We start from the raw sequence: 25,814 nt of genomic DNA, 5'->3' as shown, positions 1-25,814 counted from the left end.
ACGCTCGCACCGTGGGATTCGCCTAATATTCATTAGGAAGATTAATTTCCCTGCATGTAACAGGTGCGACTGCTAACGTTAATTGTTTTGGCAGCCTTGCAGCCTCATAATGGATCAATATTTGTCATTGGGCTGCATTCCAGCGCTGAGATTACAAGCGTCGGCGCTGGGAGAATTACAGACTTTGAGGAGCCAACAACACATTGAAAATGATTGTTAATACACTGCACGAGCGGCTGCCGTCCAACACCCTGGGGCCTAATCACTGAACGGGAAACAACATCCGGCGCTGTGCGTTACTGAGGTTTATAAGTAGTTTATCTCTGTAAGAAGGTAAAAGAGTCCTGGTCTTTAGATGTGACTTGGTTTTTTATGTATATATCAGTATTATATCGGCCTCTAGTTCTTTAGATATCTAGATAGATGTAAAATATTTGATCTACATTATCGGTAAAAAGTGTTTTTTTTATTTATTTCTGCTTACACAGGCTGCATTTATTTGATTGAAAATGCAGTAAAAATAGAAACTGTGAAGTATTATTAAAATAGTAATTTTCTATGTGAATATCTGTTAAAGTATAATTTATTTCTGTGATGTACAGCTGTATTTTCAGCATTTTTCATCACTATAATATACTGATTTGCTGCTCAAGAAACATTTCTGATTATTTTTAGTGTTGAAAACAGTTGTGCTGCTGAGTCTTTTTTTTCAGTTGTTTTTTTCATATATAAAAGTCAAATTGAACATTTATTTGAAATAAAAATATTTTTTATTATTATAAATGCATTTACTGTAAAGTACTTTCCTTGCAGATTTTTATTCAGTAGTGTTAAAAAAGATTTCTTCCAATTCATGTATTTTCTAGGATTTAAATATATGGATCGCAAAATATATTTTAAATGCTTGCATATATATATATATATATATATATATATATATATATATATATATATATATATATATATATATATAAAAAAACAATAGTCAAATATACATGAAGTCTTTTTTTCTTTTTTGGGGGGGGGGGGGGGGTTGCTGTATGGGTTAGCAGAAACAACAGATTTCTCCTTAAGATTCAAACAGTGATTTGTGTGTTTGAGAAGTCTGGATGACGCAAACACTGTCACCATAGAGCCATCAGTTTGTCTCACTGGGTTTAAAATCGCTTCTACACGTCTCGCCTGGGACCGAATGAGGCTTGAGCGCCGCAGTTTAGACACACGCCATTCCACTCAATCACTTACTGCGTGAATTTGCATGTGTTTTTGCCCTCATAGACACTTTGTAATTCCTCACATTACAGCCTCTTTCCTATTCATGACTTTCAACAGCAGAGTTTAGCTGCGTTCAGAAGCAGAACACACATACTTTACATGCTTCGCTTCATTTAAAAATACTAAACTATTTCTAGGAAATTATCATGCATGAAGTGTTTATGAGTTAAAATGAACTGCAAGGCTACATTGAATATTTGTAGTTTAAAAAAATCTGGTACACACAAGTGAACTTGTGAAAGAAAATAAATTTCATCAAAAAAATCCATGACCTAAAATATACATTTTTCTTTGCATATACAATACTGTTCAAAAGACTGGGGTCAGGAAGAATTTTATTTTTAAGGAAATTAATACTTTTATTCAGCAAGCACGCATCAAATTGATCAGAAGTGACAGCAAAGACATATCACATAATATTTATATTTTAAATAAATGGTGTTCTATTAAACTTTAATTTCATCAAAGTATCCTGAAAAATAATATATATATATGGTTGTATTGTTGGTTGGTTGGTTGGTTGGTTGTTTGTTTGTTTGTTTGGTTAATTGTTTGTTTGTTTGTTTGTTTGGTTGGTTGTTTGGTTGACTGGTTGATTGGTTGGTTGGTTGATTGTTTGGTTGATTGAATGTTTTCAACATTGATAATACTCAGAAATATTTCTCAATAAATATAATATTTTAATATTTTAAATTGTAATAATATTGCAAAATTTTTACTGTATTTTGATTAAATAAGCAGAAAAAACATCTTAAATACACATCTATATACCATCATCAGGTCATTCCCTCCATGCCTCCAGGTCCATTGATGGGACGTTCCCACAGAACACAAAGTCTTCTGGGTAAGATCCCAGTCTGAACGGATCGAGAGGAACCTCCGTCACGCCACTGTTATCACAGATCACACGAGACAGAGAGTGGGTTTGTAGTTCCCGTCTTTGTTCCGGGGAAAACACACCAGAATGTTCCCACCAGAATCTGAAACACGCAACAGAAATATCAGCAGTTTGATTGAAGCAGTGTCTTATTCTTGTCGCTTTTGACATGAACTCAGACTGAGTTTAATCATTTCACAAAAAAACATTTACAGGAAACAGAAGTCGAATAAAACCACAAGCTAAATTCTTATTCCATATTTTTATTTTGTTTTCCAGTGTAAATATTTACACATTGAAAGCTAAATTATAAAACATAGTCTTGTTCTCTGAAAACTTAAGTTTTATTTACATTTTAAATTGATTCATGAGTGTTTTTGAATGATTCCTTAAGGAAGAATCAGTTCATGAGAGTCGCACTGATTGAACTACAACTGCAACTCTTAAAAACTTATTCTTTTGAGTAAATCGGTTAAAATGACTTATAGTCATTTTAATTCACCTTCACTTTTATGGTTTTTTCATTAAAGTACAATTTACAAAAAAGTCATTTTGAAATTTTAAAATTGATTCACGAGTCATTTTGACCAATTCACAAAAAATAATCAGTTTGTGAAAGTTGCTATAATCAAAAGTAATTTTATGGAACTAAGTACTTTTAAAAACAAAAACAACTTATCTTAATGCTTTATTTTTTTTCATGAAAGAACCATTTTGATAACAAATGAGCCCTTAGCAAACCAGTAACTAATTTGTTTGAAACTGATCCATGAGTCATTTCGACCGATTCACTCAGGGACAATCAGTCCAACTAGTACAACCACAACAAAATCAGTAAAAATGAGGGAACTATAAATCCTAATTTTAAAACTCTGATCTGAATGATCCCTACGTGAAGCAATAACTCGTTAGTCTGAATTCGACTTGTGAGTCTTTTTGACCGATTCACTCAAAAGATCCAATTCATGAGAGTCGCACAAACAAGACTCTGCATCTCAAGGAAATGTATTTTGATTTAAAGATCTTGACAGTATTTGAGCAGTGTTTCTGATGTGTATAACGCACCTGTCACCTTCCCTCAGAGTCTTCATCTGTTTCCCGATCAAGCATGTGAACAGCGGGCCGATTCTGCCGCCGGACACCGGACGCTCCAGTAGACCTCCCAGCCACACATCTATGTTGTTCGGATGGCCGTACACATCCATTATCTTCTCCACTAGAACACCGCTGCCGACCAACTCGGCGAGATCTGATCTGGTTTCAATTCTGTCAAATCCACAGAAAGCCCTCCAGTCATTGTAACCTGTAATAAACCAACCAACCAATCAGATTCAGGTTTTCAGATCACATGCTTATTAAATACCAAATAATAGCAAGCACAAAGAATTCAACTCTGGTTCAGTTTAAAATACATGAAAAATTATTCCTGTTCTGCAGTTGTAGTTGAATTAATATGACTCTCATTTCTTTTTGAGTGAATTGGTCAAATCGACTCATCAATTTTGAAATTAATATAGATTTTATACATTTTTATTTCAGCTTTAGTTATTTTAATACATCAAGTTAAGCTTTATGTTGCATTGGAAAGTAGCTGACATACATTTAAAATGAGTTTTATTTCAGTTAAGGTGTATTTTATTTAAAGCATGTCTGTATGTATGTCTCAAAGCCTAGTATATATATAGAGAGAGAGAGTTATTTAATAAAAGTGAAATTTTTTGAGGAAATCGGACCCGTGTTATTTTAGTATCACAGTTTTGATTCAGTTATTTTTTTTTAAATATATATTTTGTGTTCAGCTTAATCTAAAGTTTTATTAATTTAGTTTTTATTTATTTTTAAATACATCTTTTATTTATTTTCATTTAGTTTTTTTTTCATCCAGTTACTGTATGAAATGAAAATGTGGCCATTGAATCTAAAGCTAAAATAAAAGTTATATATATATATTATTGATTTATTGATTAATTGGTTGGTTGATTGTTTGTTTGGTTGATTGATTGATTAATTGATTGATTGGTTGGTTGGTTGGTTGGTTGATTGGTTGGTTGGCTGATTGGTAGATTGGTTGATTGATTGATTGGTTGGTTGATTGGTTGATTGATTGGTTGGTTGATTGGTTGGTTGATTGGTTGGTTAATTGGTTGATTGGTTGGTTGGTTGGTTAATTGGTTGGTTGGTTGGTTGGTTAATTGGTTATTGGTTGGTTGGTTGGTTGGTTGGTTGATTGTTTGATTGGTTGGTTAATTGGTTGATTGGTTGGTTGGTTAATTGGTTGGTTGGTTGGCTGATTGGTTGATTGGTTGATTGATTGGTTGGTTGATTGGTTGATTGGTTTGTTGATTGGTTGATTGATTGGTTGGTTGATTGGTTGGTTAATTGGTTGATTGGTTGGTTGGTTGGTTAATTGGTTGGTTGGTTGGTTGGTTGGTTAATTGGTTATTGGTTGGTTGGTTGGTTGGTTGGTTGGTTGGTTGGTTGGTTGGTTGGTTGGTTGATTGATTGGTTGGTTGGTTGATTGGTTGGTTGATTGGTTGATTGGTTGATTGTTTGATTGGTTGGTGGATTGATTGTTTGTTTGTTTGTTTGTTTGTTTGTTTGATTGATTAATTGATTGACTGATTGATTGCTGTCTTAGTTTACCAATAATAACCCTGAGGGAATGACCTGGTAAGCCGTGATCTCGTCCGCGCTGCAGGTTCAGAGCAGCCAGATCCGGAGTCTCAGGGATGTTGAGAACCAGCAGTTTTTCCTTCAGGTCTTCTGTCATGAGATGCTCCTGGTTCTGCAGAGCAGCCGGTCGACGGAGAAGCCCCCGCAGGACCGGATCCAGCCCCCCTGCAGAATCAAACACCAACCATCTGAGTCTGAATACAACCTACTTACATCATTTCACCTGGTGAACAGGAACAGTGAGGTTTTCTATCAGTAAAATGACCTCTCTCTCTTTTATATATTTATATTTATATACCATTATTTGAGCATTTACAACTGATATCTAGTTACTGAACAGGAAACTTGGCTTGCGAACTCTACACTGCAAAAATGACAATTTAATAAGCTTCTACATATTAAATATATAAAAAAAAAAAATTCTTCAAATGATTTGTGCGTTGTCTTACTGCACTGCAGATTTGATATTTTTATACTGTGGGTATAAACAAGTTAAGACAAAATACACTCATATTTTCTACTTCATAATAGATTTGATCTATCAATACTATATTTAATAAATATTTAACATCTATATATAATATTTTAAAAGCAAGTCAGAACTAAACTGGAGTGAACCTTCTCTGACGAGTCTCCAGGGGCTGAAGAAGGTCTGCTTGAGGTTCAGAGAGGAGAAGTGCTGGTGTTCCTCGAAGCTCTCGTTCAGTCTCCAGAGCCGCGGTGAGATGGTCACGTGACCGAAGCGAAACGCAGCCGTGGTGAACACGTTTGACACCGACGGGTTCACAGAGTCGCTATAGCCCCCGTACGGCCCGAGATACTCGTCAAACGCTTCCCGTCCCATGATCTTGGGAATGTAGTCTCTCATGGTTATGATCTGCAGGAACAACAGAATTAAGAGTCAATCAGTAGCGAGCTGCCCTGCCGTCACTGTGATTACAAATTAATGGCCAGTAATGCATTGAATTAAACATGACATTTTGAAGACTTAATAAAAAAGCCAAGCTAATTACAATACGCTAAAAACATAATGCATACACAGAAAAAGAATAAATAAATAAATAAATAAATAATCAGAGTTAAATATTCTTATTGTTAATATATATTATTATACTAAATAGAATAAAGAGTATTTTGATAATTTCTCTTGCTTTATTAGTTTAAGCAATGCTGTACATTTTATAAGCATTCTATTATTTATTTTTATTCCAGTTTTAGTTTTAGTAACTATCTATCTATCTATCTATAAATATATATGTAGTAATTGTAGTAAATTCACCTTTATATTTTATTAATGTCACATTTATTTAATTTCAATTAACCAAAACGCTTAGTATATTTATTTTATTGCATTCTAATAATCATTACTTATGACCTTTAGTAATTAATTTTATACAGGTTAATGAAAACAAACAGAGAAAACAGTTTTAGTTTCAACTTTAAACTAATTTCAGTTTTTCCTTTAAAATTTATATTTTATTTAATGTAATTTAATAAGCTATTTTATTATTTATTTAATCTCTATTATTATTATTATTTATTTTGTATTTTTTTTTTGCCAGATTTATTTAAATTGAAATTTTTGGGGTAGGATTTTTCTTTTTTTCCCCATTTCATTTCATTTACTTTACAGCTTCACAACATGAATTAAATACATCATTATTTTGTGATGAACAACAATTGTTTAATATTTTTTTTTCAGTTTTAATGGCATTTTTAGAACTTGTAGATCTTTTATTAAATGTTTATTGTTTACATTTTTCATTTAATATTTATACTTTATATCAGCAGTATTGCAGTTCAGAAATATGCTTTTTGTGGTATTTTAGTTCATTATTATTATTATTTTTAAGTGCAGCATCTCTCACAAAACTGCAGATTTAGAGAGAGAAGCTGGTTCAGGACGTCCTGTGCCTGGAGATAAGATGAGATCGTGTGATGCGCCTCAAAAATTCATTCCGTCTTATCGCAGTCTCAGAAATAGTCCAGCGTTTCACCTCGAGAAGCGCGTCGTCCCACACAGAGATGCTTCAAAAGTGAGTCTGACTGACGGCCGGCCCTCCACAGAGGGTCAAATCAAACCCTCTGTAGCAATGGAAACTGTTTTTACTGTGTGTGTGAAGTCGGCCCCTGGGGGACGTTGTTAAAACACTGTGCTCCGTTTGATGTGTGCCATTTCCACGGGCTTCTGTACTGCTTCAGAGTCACTTTAACTCAGGGAGCTGGTGCTTGTGCAAGCCATCAAATGTGTCTTTGATTTGGCAAGGGCCGCTCAGAGAGGACGAGGGCTTTACTTCCACGCATCGAGGACTTTAATACCTGAATCTGTTCTCTGCCCAGTGCGGCGAATCTGCTTTTCTGTCTTTTTGAAAGAGAACGGATCTGATTCTTCACATTCATAAGGGTTAATTGTTTAAGTGCAGTCAAAAACTCATTTATAAATCATATTTGCTGAATCAAATCCAAAAATTGTTTTGGAAATATGTGCATTTTTCCTGCATTTTTGCTTTTAAAAACAATCAAAAAATGAATATAACTATATATTACTAAATAAATAATATGAATGAATAAATACATCATTTATTTTTATTTTAGTTTTAACTTTTGTACTTTTAGTTGTACTACTTTAACATAAGTTATTTGCCAAACCAATATCAAATTGTTTTTTTTTGTTTTTTTAGGTTTTCCATTTAAAATTAATACTTATGTTAGCTTGTTTTTGCATTAAAACATGCTTTTTAAGTTTGTTTTATTTATTTTATTGCATCACAACATAACGTGAATTATATATAATCTTATTTGGTGATGATTTGGTACACAGGTTAAGGAAAAGAAGAATAAAAACATTAATTAATAAAATAAAATAAAATAAAATAAAATAAAATAAAATAAAATAAAATAAAATAAAATAAAATAGCTTTTTTTCATTCATTAAACGTATAAAAACTAAGCTAGCAAAAACTAAATATGAAATATATTTCTCATTTTTATTTAGGTTACTTGAAGTAGTAATATAACTAAAACTTACATAAAAATTAATAAACACAACATAAAAAACAAATAATAAAAATCTTCATTCTTATTTTGCAGATAAAAGAAGAAAAAAACAAACAAATAGACATTAACACAAAACAGATATATAAAAAACTAATTCCAATGCAATATTTCTTTTTTTCTTTTAGTTTAACCTGATTTACTAAAATAAATAAAACTGAAATAGAATAAAAAAAAAAGAATATATATATATATATATATATATATATATATATAAACATTTTACAAAATCACACAAAATCACAAACTTTAAAATAAAGAAAAACACAGAAAATAACTGAATTTAACATGAATAAAACCTTTGAGTATCTCAGTAATAACCTACTAAAATAACAGTGCTCTGAATCAGACACGGGTTAAAAGTGCACCATTATATGGTTCCTCCTGCAGCGATCTGTGGTGTAACCAGCTGTCGGACAACAGACTGCAGTACAATCAGAACACAGCTTCGACGCCTAAAGCACTGAATGTTTCTGAAGCTGTAGATAAGGCTTTAATTGGACGCTTTCAGACGAGAGAAAAGCTCAGTACAGTATGTGTGTGATAACAGCACAGCCGAGGGACTGTCACTAACTGAGTGCATAAACTCGCTCAGACCCTGATCACTGGATGGTCCACTTTAGATAGGACATTTTTATTTTGAGTAGCCTCAAGCACAGTTAACCAGCTCTATGGTATATTTGAATTAAAATATTATTTCTAAATACTGATTTTCCCAAAAGAGAGTCTGTGACACATGAAAAAACTGTGATGCATGATGAACAGATAAAGAGAGAATAAATAACAACACTATAAATAGATGACTAGTTGAAAAACTTTTTTATATATTTACATTTGAAAAGCTTGTAATTTTAAGATTTTACTCAGATTAAATAAATCAAGTAAATAATTACAATAGTGCTAACATGATTTAGCACATTGCTAGTATGTTTCTTGCAAGATTTAACACATTGCTAGCATGTTTTAGCATTAGCTTGATTTTAGCATTTTAGCTTGATTTACTCATTGCTTACATTTTAGCATGTTGTTAACATGATAAGTACATTAGTACGTTGATATGTTTCTAGAATGAATCCATTAACACATGGATAACAATATTTAACATACTGATAGCATGATTTTAGAATGATTTTGCACATTGATAACATGATGCTGACTTCCATCCTGTCGCCAAGTGCATTGAGCGGCTGGTTGTATACCATTTAAAATCCTTGCTACACTAGACCCATTCCAATTTGCCTATAGCCACAATAGGTCAACAGAGGACGTAATCTCTAATGCACTTCACTCTGCTCTCACCCACCTGGACAGTCAAAATGCACATGTTTGTTCTTTGATTTGAGTTCTGCATTTAACTCTGTAATCCCCTTCAAAGCTCAGCCAGCATTGAATCAGCACATCCCTTTGCAACAGGATTCTAGAGTTTCTGACTAACAGACCTCAGTTAGATAACCTCTCCTCCTCTATCATCACTCTGAACACCGGTGTTCCACAGGGCTCCGTACTGAGCCCTCTTCTGTTCTCCCTATTCACCCATGAGGCCATGACTGTGTATTTTGCAATATCTGCAAAATTATGAAGCTGAAAGTTAAAATTTTGGCAGTTTAATGCCTACAAAAATGGATATAACTGCCAGATTTCGTGACATAACAAACCCAGATAAACCCCTACCCCGGGAAAAGGCAGCAAAGGAGGCGACGCCATGCTGGGCTGCTTTAGAGAAGAGGAAGAGAAAACTAGAGGTGCACATAAAAATCTATTTATATATGAATTCCAATTCTGTCTTCTAACAGTTCTAATGGATTCACAAGTTTCAAAATCAATGTTCTTAAGCAGCGGATCTTTATACTTTTACTTTACACTTTTACTTTATACCGTAATCTGCTGGAAAGAACGTTTATAAAATTTTACATACAGATATTTTTATTGCAAAAACGCATCGATTTGCTTCAGGAGACCTTTATTCACCCCCCATAATTCATAATTAAAAGATAATTATTTTTATTTATTTTTATTGATTGATTTTTATTATTCATGGCAAATGAATAAACACATATTTTATGTTAAATTATGAATTAATATACATTTTAATTAAATTTTAATATTTTAAATTATATTTTAATATTTTAAATTATATTTTAATTTAATTATAAATATTATTTTTTTTTGCTATTTAATAAAAATAAAATAAATAACATTTCCGAGCCGGTTGTTAAACTGGTTTTTCTCACAGGTGTCTGTTACCTGATGCAGCGCCCCGATGATCTTGCGCGTCTCCTGATAGATGACCTCTGACCCCCAGTGAGGGTTGAGTCGTGTCAGGCGTACGGCCAGCCGGTTGTGTTCTCTCACCCAGAGCGTGTGCAGGACAGACAGAGGCAGGATCTCGTTCACCCTGCTGTCACCCGCTGTGAAGCACTCGACCCGCACCGCTGTCTCTGTGCCGGGCTCCTGGAGGCACGCCGACGGCTGCACGGACACGAAGGGCAAAAACGGCCGACCACCATCGCTGTATTCACTGTTTACAGCCAGCAGACCTTCAGCACTGGACAGGTTTCGCAGGGTTTTCTCCAGATCTGCAGAATGGCCGTAGACGGACGATGCGTCGATGAAGGACGTGACTGAATTCATCTGCTGTCGCTGTCCAGTGGGATGCTCGTCCGTCTGAACGTTAATGCAGGCGGGTGAAGAACGGAAAAATGGAAGACAGCTTTTATTGCTAACCAGTTTACCGTCCTTCGGAGTCTGTGAAAGAAAATAAATTACTGTTTATCAGTTTTTCAGATTTATTTAACCCTTTATCTGTCACCCTGTCATGGGACTCCTAGATTTACTTTACTATATTACAATTAAATCTAATGACAAACTATATATCATTGGAAGACTCCCAAATATATGTTTTACCAATGTTTTTTGTTAAAAATTATGTAGAAAAAGTAATACAGTCATTTATGACAAGAGCGCACCCTCAAAACTCTACATTATAAAAATCTACATTATAACAGGAGCTTTGACCTTTGTTTAAAAAAAGACTTCTTCATCACATTTTAGAAATCATCAGAAATTATATATCGACTGAAAACTTAAAATCTCAAAATTCTTCCTTTAAAACCATTTTAAAATGAGACATTGCACTGCCATGTAAATGGTACATCAATATAATGTTACAAAATGTTTTCATTCATGAATTATAAAAATTTAAGTTTGAATTGTGCGCTATAAAGTCTATGTTCAAAAATACGAGTGACAGTTAAGGGGTTGAACCTAAATTATTATATATTCATGTAAATGCAAAGCCCAAACGATTTCAGCAAAAAAAAAAAAAAAAAGGGATCAGAATACCCAATTATAAAAAAAGTAAAAAAAAAAAATCAGTGTTAGTCATCCTCATAGATGTTACATTTTAGTGCACCAGTCATTTAGACTTTTATGATCATATTATAAGTGGTGGAAATGGACTTCATGTTAAAATTCTCTTCTCTTGTTTGATTTTTTTTAAAGAGCAAAATACATAATTATTTAACATACTTCCATTATATAAGTATAGATAAAAAGCATTATAAACATACACTAGATTGCTGTAAGATTAACATTGAAACATTTTTATTTATTTACTAAGTTTAAGTGCAAGTTTCACAAATTACAAAGAAATAGCAAGTGACATATTTAATTAAATGTGAGATTTAGAATTTTGAAGAAAAGATTCTGAATCTTCAAGAATAGGAGACTAAATTCTGAATGTTGAACGTTGTCATGGCTAAAGCTTCTCTTGTTGTCTTGAGCATGTACAAGTCACTCATGATTCTAGATTCAAGCACAGATTTGAGGAAGTGATCGTGAACCCAAGCTGTAGAAATGGCTCTGAAATAAAGCACTGTCCACAGAGTGAAATCATGGTGCTGAAATGCTCCAAAAGAAATCTCTTCTGCTCACCAAAGCTTTGTTTATTTGATAAAAAAAAGTGAAATATATTTAATCACATCCAAAATGAAAGATTTTGTACATATACAATATGTATTTTGTACATATGTACATATAAATACACACACATGGATCTTTATATTTAATAAAAATATGTTTTGTTTAAAACATTTATTTTTTAAATATATTCATTAATGTGTATATATTTCATGATTTAAAACTGTTGTTGTAATAAAGTTGTAATAAAAATAAATAAAAAGTTTTCATATCTTATATTCATATAAATACAAATATGTTCATATTATATCATTCATATATATATATATATATATATATATATATATATATATATATATATATATATATATATATATATATATATATATTATACATTGAGATAAAAATACACATATATATATATGTTTATATATTTAAGTATATATATATATATATATATATATATATATATATATATATATATATATATATATATATATATATATATATATATATATATATATATATATACTTGGGAAAAAAATATATATATATATATATATATATATATATTTTTTTTTTTTTTTTTCAAGTAACAACAATATTTTTTGAATGGTTTTCATTTCATTCATCTTCCCTGTCCAATTAATCTCAATGTACAAAATAAAGTTCAGCAATTTCATGTAGACTTCAATCAAACTCCATCAAGTCTCCTGAGTTTTGAGTAAAAGCCTCATCACAGATCTTTTTGTCTGTTCCCCGTCTGTTATTCTGTGGATCCTGAGAGCGGCCGGTCCATCATGAAGCTCTCAGTATTAGTATGCAGTGGGTGAACAATAATAGAATTCTATTTGTATATATATGGAATTGTCCTCCTCGCTTCTGGCAAGAGACAGATTAGTTACAAACCAACACATTTTTATGAGCATTTCACACTCAGAAGAATTCAGAACCACTAACAAAAAGCTGCTGCCGTGAGCCGCATTTTCAACTGCGTTTGAGGTTCGCCGGAGATAAAGAAGCAATCAATGAGATATATTCTCTTTTTAATTATAGGGTTCAGCCACGTTCCCAGATTCATCTCCGTTGTTCCGAACCAGCAGTCCTGAACTGTCCTCCGACTCGAACACATTCCCACGTCTGACTCATCGTTGGCCGTCAGGATCAGACAGAGAGAGAGCGAGACAATGACTCAGAGGAAGCTTCTGCTTCAACTAAATGAACTTCTGTCAATGAAGGTGAAAAATGAGCACTGTAACCTGCTCCTTGACACGGGATGTCAAAGCCAGAGATAATTCTAATCAAATGTCTGGGGGAATGTCTTATCCAGTCAATAGCTGCCAGTGACTCGCGTATGAAAATAGATGTTGTTTATGATTAATAATACACAATACGGAGCCCTAGGACAGCAATGATTGAGATGCTCAAAACAGCGAAGCCCCGCCCCCAAATCGAAAGAGCCAATCACATAACTGGCAAAGGTTCTATAAAATAGAAACAGTTCTATTATTTAGAACCTTTCGTAAGATTCTGTTTATGACACACCGTCTGCATAGAGTTCTGTTTTAGTGCCAAAACATTTCTTAACACATCCACTTTACTTGTTTTTAGCTTTAAGAACCGTTATATTATACTGTAGGTAATTATGTAAATATAATTGGAATAAAGATGAAATAAAATAAAATGAATTGATTTGAAACTAACTACTGAAATAAGTACTAAAACAAAAATAAATCTATATAAGAAAAAACACAAGCACAACATTTCTAATACTTCAAATAAATGGTTAGAATCTTGTAGAGATGGACATAAATTATATTTTAACGCTGAAACATTTCTTTCAACGTATTTGAAATATTTCAAATTCAAGTATAAATTATTGCAATTTTTATTTTTTAGCCTAAAGAATCATGGTGTTATGATTGGTTATTATAGACGTATAAATGAAATAAAATAAAATATTAAACTTAATGTTACAGAGGCAACTAACTGAAATAAGTATGCAAATGACATATAAATAAATTAAAGCTACAGAAATATTGAAAACACACACACACACACACGTTTGTTTTTGTGTAAAGTGTGTTCATCCCATAGGTGTAATGGTTTTTATTCTGTACAAACTGTATATTCTATGTCCCTTCACCAACCCTACACCTAACCCTAACCCTCACAGGAAACTTTCTGCATTTTTACTTTCTCAAAAAAACTCATTCTGTATGATTTATAAGTGTTTTGAAAAATGGGGACATGGGTTATGTCCTCATAAGTCACCCTCTCCTTGTAATACCTGTGTCATACCCATGTCATTATACACACACACACACACACACGTAAAGAAGTCAGTGAAAGGTGGAGGAGGACGTTATACTGAATGGCAGGTGAATACAAATGTTTATCAGAACTTCCTTCAGCAACACGGGGATCCTTCCCTGCATTTATCTCCCAATCTTCCTGCAAATTTCATGCAAGAAAATCCCCCCGTCACACTTCAAGACATTGAACTAATGAAATGGCCAGATAAGAGTCCTGCTCTAAACCTGATTGAAAGCCACTGGAAAATCCTTGGAGACAAAGTTATGACCACAATCAGCGAACTATGAAGAAGAGCGGACGAAGACCACACCGGCGCAGTGCGAGGAACTAGACTTTGGAGCTACCAAATCTAAGATACATGTTATTTGTGGATTGATACGGATCATTACCAGTGCTTTAAGTGGGCCGGTACGCACCGGTACTCAGTACCACCACTTCCAAATATAGCTCTTGAGCGTGCCACCACCTCTCCATGTGCCCAGAACGTGCTTTTAGCGTACCGGTACGTTCATTTGCACATCTGTTTTAATAGAGGTTTCCTTCATTTGAGTCAGTTTGGGAGTTCGGAGCGGGTTCGCGAATCATTTTAGTCAGTTTGGAAGTTCGGAGTGGGATCGCGAATCATTTGAGTCAGTTCGGGAGTTCAAAGCGGATTCGCGAATCATTTGAGTCAGTTTGGGGAACGCGAATCATTTGAATCAGTTCGGGAGTTCGTAGCGGGTTCGCGAATCATTTGAGTCAGTTCGGGAGTTCAAAGCGGATTCGCGAATCATTTGAGTCAGTTCGGGAGTTCAAAGCGGATTCGCGAATCATTTGAGTCAGTTTGGGAGTTCGGAGCGGGATCGCGAATCATTTGAGTCAGTTCGAGAGTTCAAAGCGGATTCGCGAATCATTTGAGTCAGTTCGAGAGTTCAAAGCGGATTCGCGAATCATTTGAGTCAGTTTGGGGAACGCGAATCATTTGAATCAGTTCGGGAGTTCGTAGCGGGTTCGCGAATCATTTGAGTCAGTTCGGGAGTTCAAAGCGGATTCGCGAATCATTTGAGTCAGTTCGAGAGTTCAAAGCGGATTCGCGAATCATTTGAGTCAGTTTGGGGAACGCGAATCATTTGAATCAGTTCGGGAGTTCGTAGCGGGTTCGTGAATCATTTGAGTCAGTTTGGATGTTTGAATGCAGTAATGCAGTAGCTCTTTCTAAGGGTATTTTTCCAAAATCCTTTTGCACATTTTATTTATGTTCAGTAGTATTTTCTAGCTCAAGCAAATCCACAAACTAATAAAAGGATTTATTATTAAGGTTGCCTGTTGACTGCTGTATATAAAAGCCCTTCAATATAGTTGTTGTTACCTCAGGGGATGAGGGGAATCATCAAAAAAAAATTGACGGGTCACCTGCATTGGGAAGCAGGGGTCTGCGTAGCTGCAGGTGTGAAGACAGTCTCGTCCCTCTGCGAAGGTGTTTCGGCTGGAGCTCTGAGGAGTGAAGGAGATGTCGTGGGCGATGTACTGACCCCAGTCCACCAGCATCTGGGAAAAAGTGCTGTCCTCCAGGACGGTCATGCTAGAGCCGCTCATGATTTTATTGCTCACTTCTCGAACCTTAGAAAGCAAACCAGAGAGACTTCAGACGAGATGCATTTCTGACCATTACAATGGACATGGACAAATAATAAAAATAAATAAATAAATAAAAAAAATAAAATGCATGTGTGTTTTTTTTGTTGTTGTTGTTGTTGTTGTTGAGTATCATATATGATACATCAGGCTTTTATGGCTCATATAATCTGATTAATATGAATTTTCCAACTCAGAAGGTAAAACCTAAGATATTTAATTATTTAATTACTTTTTAGCGTAAAAATACCCTGTTATTATATTGCAAATTATTATATGTAATGTTTATTCAATATAATTTATGTAAACTAAACTAAAATATGTATGATTATATTATTATTTATAATAATAAGTATTATTATATATTTTATATTATATAATAAAAAAAATAATTCATATTATTAGTATCATTAAATAACAATATTATATTTAATAAGCTATATAAATAAAATAAAACTAGGCAAATAACTGAAATGAATACTAAAAATACTATAACTAAAAATAACAAAATAAAAATAAACTTAAGCCAAAGATTTTAAATGACAAGAGCGCATAACAAAATTAAAATATACAGTAAAATTATATTAACTACAATCTTGTAAGGATGGATTTAAGGTTTATTTTAATGCCAACATATTTGAATTGAATACTTAACATTGGTAAATTCAAGCATTAATCTAAAATATTTATTTATTTATTTGAACTATTAATTCTAATGCATTGCCTTTTTAGCTTAAAGAACCCTGTTGATATATTGTAAGTTATGAATTGTTGTTTTGTGTGTGTGTGCAGTCGGGGAAATCTCTTTATACCCCTCCTTCAGTGTTTGTTTACCTGTTAAAATGTCATTAAAACCACTAGCAATTAAACCGCTATGTGCCAAATTTAGATGGAAGTGTTTTTGCACTCTTGCCAATGTGAGATGTGGCAAAATGAACATCTTGCACTGAAGTGCTGCAGCCTTCTCCTCATTACAAAAATAGTTTCAGTGAGGCGTGACGCTCATGTTTCTCTGCGTTCGGGAAGAAGAGGTTGTGCATATTTAAAACTTGCATTTTTGCTGCCATAAAAGAGCAGGGAAAGGTGTTTTTTAATTGGCACCGTTTCCTCAAGTTTATTTAGCAGGTGTACACAGATATTTCATCTAATAATCAATCAAATAATCATGCAATGCAAGTGATTTGATGATGTAAATTAGCATTCAATTTACACGAAAATGGCTTGAATAACTATGTTCCCAATGACTATTCTGTCTTGTTTTCCAGTGCAAATGCAATGCAAAAGATTCTTAAATCAAGAAACATTTACTGGAGAAGCAAAGATTTGAGAAAGTCCTGTTTACGGTGAAATCAAGAACAAATATCTTCCATTGAGCTCAAAAAAATGTAACTTAATTCAAGTTTATTTTTCTGACCTCGCTGACAAATGTTTGTTCTTATTTTAAGCATAAACTCACTTGATTTTATTCAGCTTCTCAGAAAACAAGACTTCATATGCTCAGTTTGCATCTCAAGTAAATGCATCTTGACTTTTAGATATTTACATTTGTGCATGCATGCATCATTTAAAGCCACGACTTTATTAATTTTAGATATGAACTCATTAGCATATAAGGGTGCTCATTTGCATATCATTTCATTCCAGTTGCATTGAGTAACTCCTCCCCACAGTGACTCGTTTTGTTTCAGTCCTGTCTTTCATGAATTGTGAGGATATTCTCGTGCAGCTCACCAGAGGAAGTTGGAAGCCGTTGTATTGGCGTCCGGTGTTCCAGCCTTTGGGTTGGTTTTCTCCATCCTCGTACTCCGCCGGAAGCCATCTGGCCAAGCCGGTGTTGGCTGCTCCCCAAAGCGGGTTCTTCCTAAAAAAAAAAACCACAGTATAAATGCATGTGATCAAAAATGTCTCATATGTCTCAGAATATAAGAGAACAAGTGTTTACAAAGAGCTCACAGTCAATGCATTATTGCAATTAATGTTCAATGCATTATCCTTGTTATTCTACAATGCATGATCTCAAAAATGACCTGCCTGATAATGGCATTGCATACTGTATATTTCATTTCGGCTCAATGCAATGCATTGCATATAAACAAATATGCTCATTCTTTAAATGCTTTTGTCAATGCATTCTGGGTTTAAACTAGAATAACAAGCACTTTCACTATAAGCACTTAGTTGCGCTAAAATTACTTGGCAAATCATAACATCACACCTGATATGTGCATTTCAGAGGCTTTCTCCAGATTTTTATGTACTTCAATTATTTAGTCACAAATGTAGTAGAAATATTCCATTTGGTCTCTCATAAAATCTGCATGTATAACTGGACTTTTACACTTTCTGAAGAAAACAGCACTTTATACAATACAGATTGTTTCGAAGCAGCTTTACAAAACAGGAAAAAACTGGAGCAAAATGAATCAATTACAAGACAAATTCAATTTTTAGCTGCAAAACAGAAAATACATTTAATCATAAACCTTTATATTTATATATACATAACTTTAATTTAAATAAAACCAGTCCAAATTCAACACTATAAAAATAATAAGAACGTAGCGTTTAAATAAATAATTTCTAAATAAAAGCACATAAAATCAAAATACTTAAACACTAAAAATGTTTTTAACCATGAATATACTAAATTATTATAAATACTTTTTAAATAAATCCGGTCGAAATACAACACTTTGTTGATTGTTAAAAAATGTTAAATCATAAGAATGAAAGATTTTAATAAATTATTTCAAAAATAAAAGCATAGATTAGATTAAATCATAAAAATAAATAAATATTGTATTACTAAACAGTCAAAATATAACACTTATTAACAATTACTGAAATCATGAGAATGTAAAAAAAGGTGATTTTTATTGTCTAAAGTACAAAAAAAAAAAAAAAAAAAAAAATTGGTGCATGCTTGCATACATGTGTTACATTATTTTAATTTCTTTAATTTCAGAACAAATCCTCTCTTATGAACAGAAGTGATAGTGATAGTGTTTGTGGAGCCCCAGTAATAATCTTGGAGAAATGTTTAAAATAGTAATAGATGCATGTAACACCACACTCAAATACTCACAGAATATAGATTTAATCAGAACTAATGATTAATGTTTTTGCATTAAAAAAATATCATTTGATGCATCTGGACTGAACGGATATGGTACATTTCCTCCCAAACATGTAAAAATAAATGCTATAAATCTAGCTAGATGAGCCAATGTGGAGAACTCAGATTAATTTCCCCAAAGCCAAATCAATCATATGCATCATAAAGGAAAAGATAAGGAAATACACATATTTTGAGTTTAATCTGATTTAAATGTGTTTATATGATTGCAGACAGCTCTATAAGCACAATGCAAATGAATCCACATTGCAAAATAGATTTTCTTTCTAAGTATTTTTTGTCTTGTTTTGCAGCACAAATAACTTTACATTCTTAAATCAAGATACATTTACCTGAGATGCAAAATTACTTAAGGTATTAAGTCTTGTTTTATGGATGAAAAAAATATCAAAAAGTTTTTTTATTTTATTTTTTGGAGTCCATTCTACAAAAAAAATATTTTTGTCTTGTTTTTCTTAAACTTAATGATTTTCAGATTTTGTATTTTTGTCTAGTAAAATTACATAAGGTAATATATATATATATATATATATATATATATATATATATATATATATATATATATATATATATATATATATATATATACACACACATTATTTTATTTATTATTATATATTTTTTTCTTGTTTTATGCATAACATCACTTAATTCTGATCCATTTTGTAGTACAAACTGCAATAAATAAATACATAAAATAACCATCAAGTGAGACTATCAAAAAAATTCACTTAATTCAAATAGAAAACAATATTATTTTTCTGCCCCTTTTCAAAAACATTTTCTTCATGTTAAGCTTAAACTCACTTCATTTTCAGAAAACAAGACTTAATATCATTTTACTTCTCATTTACAGATAAATATATAAATATAAGTTGATTGTTAGCAACATGCTAATCGCATGCTAATCATGCTAGAAACATGCTAGTGACATGCTAACAACATGCTAGTAATGCTAGAAACATGTTAACGACATGCTAGCAACATGCTAATCATGCTAGAAACATGCTAGCAACATGCTAATCATGCTAGAAACATGCTAGCAACATGCTAATCATGCTAGAAACATGTTAGCTACATGCTAGTAGCATGATAATAATGCTAGAAACATGCTAGCAACATGCTAGTTATGCTAGAAACATCCTAACAACATGCTAGCAACATGCTAGATATGTGTAATGGAAAACAAGACAAAAATACTGATAAGGAACGTGTTTTGCAGTTGCAGCAGATGAAAGCATGCACTGGTTTGTGACGTCTTTCATGACCTGCATGAGCAGCCATGAATATTTAAGGTTCAGACATTATTTTTATACTGTTTAGTGATATTCCCATCTGGTTGAAGCTCTGACCCGCAGGTCATCTTATTATATCAGCCTGATCCTCTCCACAAAATGTCACGAAGCTGTTAACCGAGGGTCTGATGTCTGTGCCTCCCGTTGCATTATGGATGTTTTATTAAGACGAGAGTCAGATACCTGTTGTTGCAGACTCCAGAGATGCTGCGGTACTTTCCGTCTGTGGCACAGGTGATGGGATGGAGAGTGCGAGGGCATCCAGACAGGTTTGCTATCCGCTCCACTGCCTCCACAGAAAGGAGCTCTTGAAAAGGAGTCAATGTGTTTACGAATGCAACTCAAACACTGAAGGGTAAACCGTCCGCTGTGGTTCCCGTAGATGCGACACTATTGATTAAATCTGACATTTAAAGCTCTTCTGAGATGATGCTACTGCATTATTCCACACTTACAGAGCTGAATACTCTCCAGTACATGTTGTGCAAAATAACAGCGGCCTCATGAAGTGTTTAGACACTTAAAAAATGTCAATGCATTAGATCAAGTGTCATCGGTGCTCAGGGGCTTTTATTAAAAGGGATAGTTCATGCAAAAATGAACATTTGCTGTTAATTTACTCTCTCTCAGCTTATCCAAGATGTTGTTGACTTTTTTCTTCAGTAGAACAGTTAAGAAGCTTTTTAGCTGAAACCGTGCTGCTTAGATTATTTATAAAATGCAACTAAAATTCCGGCAAAAAAGCATATCAGGGAACAGCAAATGAATAACTGTGACTATTGGCGATATAGTGAGATCTTATGAAGAGAAATGATCAGTCCGTGCAAGAAACTGAACATTATTTACAACATTATTAACTGAACATTCAAGAGCGTCAGATATAATGTTCAGTTTGTGAACAAATAATTGTTTTGAAGCAGTTGAAGCTTGAATGAATGTTTTTATGGTCTCTTATGGTTTATAATATATGTGATCCTGGAGCACAATGGAGCATAAAAGCAGTCTCTGGGGTATATTTGTAGCAATAGCTAAAAATACATTGTATGGGTCAAAATTATAGATTTGTCTTGCCAAAAAAACATTAAGATTTTAAGTAAAGATCATGTTTTATGAATATATTTAGTAAATTTCCTACTGTAAATATATCAAAACTTAATTGTTGATTAGTAGTATGCATTGCTAAGAGATTATTTGGACAACTTTAAAGGTGATTTTCTCAAAAAAAATAAAAAAAAATAAAAAAATAATATATATATATATATATATATATATATATATATATATATATATATATATAAATGCAAAAAAATGCAAAAATAATATATATATATATATATATATATATATATGTATATATATATATATATATATATATATATATATATATTTTTTTTTTTTTTTATTATTATTTATTTATTTATTTATTTTTTTGAGATTCCAGATTTTTTTTCAGATCATGAAAAAAAAAAAAAAAAAATTGAAAAAACTTGACCCTTATAACTTGTTTTGTGGTCCAGGGTCACATATAAAGGCGAGCTGATGAAGACTAGTTTATTCCGATTTAGACATGTAAAATATCAACGTTTCACATTATTATTAGATCATTATTAGGTGCTTTAATAACATAATTATGCATAAGTGATTACATAAATGAACAGTCAGAAATAATCAGTTCGCGGAAAAGTTACATCTTGGTTGATCTGAGTGAATTAACAGCAGATTTTCATTTTGGGTGAACTGTCCCTTTAAATTCACTAAATAATCTGAAGAAATAATGAACGTATAAGAACCTCACCTGACACAGACAGTGATCTTTTATATCTCCTGCTCGCCTTCTCCTTTAAAAGTCCTAAAGTGATGTGAAAGATCTCTGCTGATTTGGAGATGTGCTGTGTTTCTGATGCTGGCCGTCTGGAGAGCGTGTACATGTGAAACGGCTGAGGATCGAACCTGCAACTCAGAGAAAAAGAGGGAAAAACTGTCTCAACTGTCTTTATTAAGAGATAAAATGATTATAAATAATAATAAAAACAATTATAGACTGTTGTTCACCCTTGTGAAGTTCGATTCAGTGCAGCATTGACCATCTGAAGACTCTCTTGAAAGGACGATATAATCAAGCTCTCAGGAACAACTAGTTTTCCAGAGAAAATCAAATGTGAGGATTAGAAATAAAATATTAAACAGAAAGTTCCAGTAATAGAATCTGATTGGTTAACATTTTAAAATATTAATAATATTATTATTAAACAGTAATACTAATAAAATACTTTAATATTTTTGTTTAGTATAATAATAAAATTTTTATTTTTTTTATTTTTTATTTTTAATAATAATAATAAAATACTTTAATATAATTATTATTAGTAATAATAATAATTACTACTAATAATTATCTTCATGATTACCATTAATTATATACATATATCAGTATATACATAATAATATAATAATAATGTTATTAACAATAAATGTGTATATATTTACACACACATATGTATACAGTATATCATTAATTAATTAATGATATATGAGTACACATTGTTGTAATTATTATGTCTGTGTTTGTGTGCGTGTGTGTGTGTGGATATATGCGTGTGTGTGCGTGCGTGTGTGTGTGTGTGTTTGTGTGTGTGTGCATGTGTGTGCATGTGTGTGTGTGTGTGTGTGTGTGCGTGTCTAGTTTAAAAAACATGGGGTTTGTGAGACACATCCCTATTTCACCTCAGGACGACATTCCCACTGGGAATCTTCTGTCGTTACATAACACGTATCCTAACTCAAACCAACAACACATCTACTCTTTACACGAAGACAGCCGATTAACAATGCTGTCCCGCTCACTATATAACCTCAAGACCTGCAATTTCTTGGGAAATATCCCAAGGGCCTCTGCAGGAGATGTCATTACAGAAATTTGGCACCAGATTTCAAGGACCAGATGTGGCTGGAACACTAGGTCTGGAAATGTCCAAACTAAATGTCAGTAGGTACAAAATAACCCGTGATGAATCTGTCGCCAGCTGGCTGTGCGAAGAAAACTTGGAGGTCTTTGCTTATTTGGTACAATGGATGGCAATTAACCACAAATCATCTATCTAAAGAACATCTTACTGTGTCTAGACCAGAGTTGGGTGTAACACAATACAAGTAATGGGAACAATCCGATACTTTCAAGTAACACATTACTTTTTAATTTACAAGAAAGAGTTACTGTACTTTTACTGTACTTTTTCAAATAAGTAACGCCAGAAATGTGCGATAATTAAATGTCAAGACAATAATCCTTTGCATATTTAATCCCAAACAAACAAGCAACCAGACGATAAAAAGTAATCCAAAAGTACCGTAACGGATTACTTTCCATAAAAAGTAACTAAGTAACACCATAAGTTACTTTTTTAGAGAGTAACGCAAAATCATGATGCTTTTACTTTTAAAAGTTACTTTCCGTAACACTGGTGTAGACGTCTCAGCATCACATATGAGCTGAAATGCATGCGAAAAACGCTACGTACACTGAGATGAATCAGATGAATCTGTGCTCAGACCGCAGTATATCATGACAGAGGTTAAACGCATCAGGACGCCAGCCATGTCTCCGCTGCAATGGAAGAGAATTGCTATAAAAACAATTGCAATAAATGTCAAATAACAGAAAAATTGATTTTGAGAGGCGTGATATTTACTAATTAACACCATTTATTCTGTACTCTATGTGATCTACTGCACACGCTATAGGATAAACATTATTATAGTGATAATGTATGATTAATAAATGTTTTTTTTGTTTTTTTTTTACAAATATGAATTTAGAGAAGAAGAAAAAAACATACAGAATACAGAATAAACCATTTGCACACTGGAATATTGTTCTATGCACATTCTTAATGTCCAATGCACTAGTGTAAATGATGTCCATATGTTCATAGTTTTTGCTTATGGTGTACACACACTTATTACATAATCCATCAGTATAGTATGCTCATAGTACACCTATCTTTATATCACGCCGCTAGTATTTAAAAATATGTAAATGATGTCCAAAGCCTTATCTATTTAATGTACATTTGTAACATAGCCACTGAATATCGTGTACTTACTGCTAATTGCACTTCTGGCTAGATGCTAATTGCATTTCGTTGCCATACATGTGCAATGACAATAAAGTTTAATCTAATCTAATCTAAAACTCTATAATCTGGTTCCAAAAGCATAAGAACTTGAAATTAATTTGGAGTCAAAAGAATACAATTTATCTAATATTCTGCAGATATAATCTGCCATTGTATATTAATTCAATTTCAGCATTGGTTTCAGCTGATATTTCAACACCAATTAAATTAATCTTCACAAATATGATCTACATTTACAATTGTACATTACAGATATACAATCCTTATTTGTGTAAGATTTATCCTATAGGATGCTGTTAATTTGGCCTTCTTTAATTATATTTATGCTAAATATACTCATTGATTCTGGAGTGAACTATGATGCAGAAATTTCTTGACAGCTAACAAATTTATATAGTTAATTTAAAATAATATATATATATATATATATATATATATATATATATATATATATATATATATATATATAGAATGCATTAAATTGTTTAAAAGTTTTTAACTTTTATCACTGGAATAAATTACATTTGAAAGATTATTCGATTATAAAAACACTTATTTTAAGCTGTACAAATATTTGACAATATTACTGCTATATTTCATACCTGTAGTCTCGGCGGTGTTTGTCTGTGTGTCTCCAGTCGGCTGTGTTCTCGTCTCTGGGTTTTGCTCACTGACTGTGAACAGTCAAACTCTGCTGATTCCAACAAAACCCTTGACTTTTCAAGGCTTCGGCTTCATGAAGCGTGTCGTTCGAGTGGCCCTCTTTAAACACAACACAAGCTTGCGTCAAGCATCTGTCAGGCCTCTGAAATCATCATTATCTGCTCGCAAGAGATTTCAAACATGACATTTCTCAACCATATTGCAATAGTTCATCTAAAACAGACATTTTGTTATCATTTATGAGCTATGTTTTGATTTTTGTCTGGCATATTCCTATAAATGACACATGGTTATTTCTTGACATCATTACATTTTCAGGAAAAGGTTTGTCTGTGAGCTCGTGAACTCAATTCTCTCTGTCTGCGGTAGATGAGGAATGACCTGATGCTTTTGGCATAACTCATCTGAATAGTCAGATCTTTGGCTGGACAATGATGTGTAATCAAAGTAAGTCAAGTAATTAATTAGATTAATAACAAAGGATGTTAAAGATTAATTGCACTTGATTTGATGTCTTTATAGTAATCATCTAAAAGCCTGTGAAGAGGGTTTAAATCATTCATTTATAAGAGTTCGTGTCATACTATAACAATATCATAGATAGACTACATTTACATTACATTGGAAAAAGGTGCTCCAACACTCACAGATACAATTCCAGAGTGTTGTTACGCAGTTGCTAGGGTGTTTTGACTTGTTGCTAGGTGGCTTCTTCCTGTCCTTTTGTTGAAATCAAATGTGGTCGCATTAGCGATGTTTCAACAAAATTTCACCGGGAGAAAAAAGTTCTGACAATGTTTTATCAAGTATGGAAGCATGTTTCCACCACTGAATAATAATAATAATAATAATATATA

The 25,814-nt window shown here is 32.7% G+C and overlaps 1 protein-coding gene across 1 annotated transcript; it reads right to left on the bottom strand.

Annotated features, from left to right (window-relative positions):
* Positions 1–2,038: 2,038 nt before the first annotated feature.
* On the bottom strand, positions 2,039–25,080 carry tpo (thyroid peroxidase). Its single transcript, XM_026255092.1, is given in 12 exon segments — positions 2,039–2,255; positions 3,218–3,455; positions 4,820–4,990; positions 5,444–5,702; positions 10,124–10,624; positions 15,506–15,712; positions 17,459–17,588; positions 20,342–20,465; positions 21,954–22,108; positions 22,211–22,292; positions 23,677–23,765; positions 24,895–25,080. Coding segments are annotated over 11 exon segments (2,163 nt in total). The 5' UTR covers positions 23,756–23,765; positions 24,895–25,080.
* Between the last annotated feature and the right edge of the window lie 734 nt (positions 25,081–25,814).

Source organism: Carassius auratus, unplaced genomic scaffold, assembly GCF_003368295.1.
Source record: "Carassius auratus strain Wakin unplaced genomic scaffold, ASM336829v1 scaf_tig00041452, whole genome shotgun sequence".
In the NCBI taxonomy this organism is placed as follows: Eukaryota; Metazoa; Chordata; class Actinopteri; order Cypriniformes; family Cyprinidae; genus Carassius; species Carassius auratus.
Note: the sequence above shows the minus strand (reverse complement) of the source record. Positions and strands in the feature narration are given on the sequence as shown.